The sequence below is a fragment of the Impatiens glandulifera genome, chromosome 8 (assembly GCF_907164915.1).
Source record: "Impatiens glandulifera chromosome 8, dImpGla2.1, whole genome shotgun sequence".
Classification (NCBI taxonomy): Eukaryota; Viridiplantae; Streptophyta; class Magnoliopsida; order Ericales; family Balsaminaceae; genus Impatiens; species Impatiens glandulifera.
The window spans coordinates 7,831,038-7,835,549 of NC_061869.1; the positions used below are offsets into that span (position 1 = coordinate 7,831,038).

A 4,512-nucleotide genomic window follows, 5' to 3' on the forward strand; every position below is an offset into this window, starting at 1 on the left:
TGACTCATGAAGAGAAACATAAAGTGCGATATTTCATTACCCTTTCTCTTATGTGGGTTAATTTCACGGTCCCAAACATCTATGCAAACCATTTGCTATCATTGTTGTTTCTTTCTTCACTACTCATTTAGGTGAATGTTGTTATCTTCATATATTTTTCCTTCATACTTCAATACAAGATTTTGTTTTCCCACAATTCAATAAATTTCAATTTTACAAAATGTTACTCAATTGAGACATACTTTTATTAAAGACAGTATCATAGTATATTTTCAAGATGGTTATTACAACAAATTGATCATTTTTTTTTGCAAATTAAACACACCACTAATTATTTGTTAGAATCTCAATAAACTTATTATCAAAATATATTACAACAACAATTTGGACTTAGAATTAAATTCAACGACTCTCAAATTTTCCTACTTTGACATCTTCCATTATTTTCATATGTCCTCTTCTGCTGAAATTTTTTCACCTGTAGTTAATATACAAATCCAAATTATTAACAAAACAATTTATTTGTATTGGTAACCTTTTTTATAATTAAAACTTAGTTTGATCTCAAATTCACACCAACTATGCATGAAAGTGAATTTAAATACTTCTAAAAATACATTTGTCAATCAAATCGAGCTGGTTTTAAAAATTCGAAGATATTTTACAAGAATGACAAGGTTAAAGACTTTCACAAAGCTGGAGCGTTTTGAGTTGACCGCGAAGACAACCGAGTCTGTGTTGAGTCGGGAAACCTAGCTGAAAGGCGCTCATCTTTCCTTGGACATTTTGGTATGCTAAAATAATTCTATAATATTATATTCGATATAGTATACAGTAATTTAATATATTAAAAACTAATATTATTATAAAGAAAGAAATAAAATAAATTTAAAATTCTATCAAAAGAGATAAGTTTATTTATTTAATGAAGAAATAAATAAATATATTTGTGAACTATTACTCTATTCATGTTAGACGAAGATAAATGGGACAATGCAGATAAAAGTATAATCGAATTTAGATTGTAATCAATTTTTTTTATGTATAAAAACATTTCAAATTTTGACTAAGAAGATGAAAATTCACTACAAAATAATTTATCTAAAAATGCCGGTAAAACATAAAAACAAATAATGGAACGAAATAATATTTACAATGGTCTAGGTTTGGTGACATTAAATTGGACGAACAATTGATATTTTGAATTATTGAAACAAAACATCAATAATATCCGATAGAGGAGTTAAGATAGACAAAACAATCTCTTTAACATATCATTCAAAAAATGACATTTTGACGTTAACGACAAAACAACCTCTTTAACATATCATTCAAAAATGACATTTTGTCGTGTTAATTGTTAACGACAAAACGACTTCTTTAATATATCATTCAAAAATGACATTTTGCTGTTAGTTCTTAACGACAAAACGACATCTTTAACATATCATTCAAAAATGACATTTTGTCGTTAGTTGTTAACGATAAAATATATTGCATATCGAGTGAAAATTTCTTTTAGAAAGAGGTTTATGAAATTGTGTACAAAGATGTAGATTGATTTGCTCAAATGATATCGAACAATAATTACAACCAAGACTTTTGATTTCATTCACAATGTATGAGGCATCGGTATTATTTTGGTCATCCAACCTTCTCTAATCCCAAGTTGGTTTGAATTGATGGAGATTCAAAAACATTTTTACAATTAATGAAATTTGAGACCTCTTTAAAACTCAAACATAATAAATAGAAAGAAGATATTTATTATATTTTATTTCAATAAATTATAATATATGATAACTATATGAAGTATAAGTTTCAAGAATTCACATAATATGAGAAAATTTACTTCTAAAACAGCTAGATGCCTATATCTATCAAGGGCAAGTTTTTTATGTGCAAATCTATAACTAATTGAAATAATTGATTAGATGTCATTTTAAGGTGTCATTCTAAATAAATTATCATCTTGAAAAAAAAATTAACAGAGTTTAGTGATAAAATTACAATCTGATTAATAACATAATTAATAATACAAGATTATGTTAGCTACATTCCAAACATTGAGTTATTTAATGTTTATTAACATTAACTATTATCAAGAAGAATATTAGACCAACCCCAAATAAAACCTATTCAATATTTAATTTGAGTGAGTTTACTTTATATTAATAAAATATATAATATATAATATTAGTTTTCTTGTAATAAAATATATAATATATAATATTAGTTTTCTTGTAATAAAATATATATATTTATACATTACTTTATTTAGGAAACATTTTCAAATAATCTAAATAAAATTAATAATTTGCTCTCTATTACCAAGAAAAAAAAAACACAAAGTACAAAACTTTCTCTCTCTCCTTGTATGTTCCCTTTTGCTAGGGTTGCCCCCCCTGGCCGCCTCTGCTGTTACCTTCACCTGTCCTACACTCCATAGACAAGCTTAAACATCCGACAGCAACGTATGATCGATCGATCAATCCGATGATGAGGTCCTGTTCTTCCTTCACTCTTCCATCTTCAAGCTTCAGCAAAACCGCGACCTGATAAAGGGTATGTGATAAATGTTTGATCTTTTTCTTGTTTGAATTTGTTTTTGTTAGGGTTTGTTTTACTAGTTGATTTCCATCTGTTTTGAGAAAGACCCATAAGAACAATCTTTCCTTGTCAGGATTAAAACTGAAATGGGAGAGTTTTCTTCGATTCCTGAAGATTTGGTATTGAATATTCTATCAAGGTTGTCAATTAAAGATATTCTTCGATTCAGACCGGTTTGCAAAGAATGGAACCTTCTATTACGTACTCATAGATTTATTTCTCTTCATAGTAACCAATCTTCACAGAAGAGAATTGAAAACGAGGGTGGTTCTTCCTTATCATCATCTTTTATTCTACTTCGATCTGTTTATGATGAAACTGATGACAGTTCTGAGGAGGATGAAATCAGACGCCTTGAAGCTTACTATGCAATGTACAACGCTCAGGGTGATCTCAGCCTGTCATTTGGTCGTAGTAGTAGTAAAAGTGTCTTGTTGACATTCTTCACCTTAGAGAAAACAATCAGTGACGAATTTGATTGTTTGACTGTAACCGAGAAAGAAGGCGTTACCATAGAATCGATTTTTTCATCCGATGAAGAACTCACACTGCCATCAGATAATGAATCTATCCAAATCTGTTCTCCGTTTGATGGTTTGTTATGTTTGGCATATGGGTCTCAAATCAATTTGTACAATCCAGCCACTAGAGAAGTGTTAAGGTTACCTTCCCCTCCTCCAAAGTCGAAATTTGAAGTTAAATCTCGTGTTTTGTGTGTTTGGTTTGAATCGGAATCCAACATGAAACATTACAAAGTCTTTAGAATGGTTTGTTGGAAGGTATCTTTCATGATCGAAGTATATGATTCTATTGAGAATAGATGGAGGGTAATCATGAACATAGTTGGAAGGGCGTATCCTTGGATATCAGTGTTATTCAATGGAGTTGTTCACTTTTATATGGATAAGGATGATTCGGTTTCACAAGGTATGCTTGTAACAATTGATGCAAAATCGGAAAAGATTGGACGCTTTGAATTGCCATTTGTTAGAGTACAATTTGATGAATCGGCTTTGTTGCCCTTTCGTGGAAAACTTGCCTTTTTGCAACCAAATTTAGACGAAGGTGATGATAAGGTTTTTGTCAATATATGGGTAATGACTGAATATGGGGTGGAGGAGTCTTGGACGCATGAATATACGCTCTTAGTTGATTATATAGAACCAGATGAAGAGACCACTAGTTATACTTATGGTACTTTTCTATTTTACCCGCTAGCATTTTGGAAATGCATGGATGATGACGACGATGATGAGGGGATTGAGCTGTTGGTTAGAACTTGTGATGGGAGGATCGTCTCTTGCAATCTCGTTACAGAGGATATCTATGATTTGGATGTGCCATGTGTTCCTTCTTGTACGGCGATTATCGTACCGAATAATGTGGAGGTTTTACTTTCTCTATCAAATCATTTATGAAAAATCCAATGGTTGAATGTGTTTTGCATGAAGTTTTGGCAGATTTTGTTGATACTTTTGTTTGGAAAGTTTGCAGGATGGAGCCCATGAACTTTGTTAATTGGGTTATGTTGGGATAAATTTAACTGGATTTATTTATATCTTATTTTTTAGTTTGGATTTTGGATTAATACTCTTTTCTTTTTCTTCTTCTTCTTCTCTATATCATTAATTGAATCTATTTACAGTAATATATATAATTTTCATTGTGCCCTAGTGAGGAAATGCTCTCTCAATGTATCTTAGTGTTGTTTTCTTCTTACCCACTAAATATGTTATTTTGGAAAAAAAATCATCCCCACTTCAAATATCTCTTTATTAGAAGATTTTATTTTTAAACATCATTATCTCTCCCTATTTCAATCTCCTCTTACCTCTCTTGTTTCATATCAAAACAAACAAAATATAAAATTTTGTTATTTTGCATTACTTCTACATGAAGAAC

The 4,512-nt window shown here is 30.2% G+C and overlaps 1 protein-coding gene across 1 annotated transcript; it reads left to right on the plus strand.

The window, feature by feature from the left end:
- The first annotated feature begins 2,352 nt into the window (after window positions 1–2,352).
- Window positions 2,353–4,198, plus strand: LOC124912336. The gene is made up of 2 exons (XM_047452946.1): window positions 2,353–2,565; window positions 2,684–4,198. Exon 2 carries the CDS (start codon window positions 2,697–2,699, stop codon window positions 4,026–4,028), a length of 1,332 nt encoding a protein of 443 aa, XP_047308902.1. The 5' UTR covers window positions 2,353–2,565; window positions 2,684–2,696; the 3' UTR covers window positions 4,029–4,198.
- Window positions 4,199–4,512: the final 314 nt, after the last annotated feature.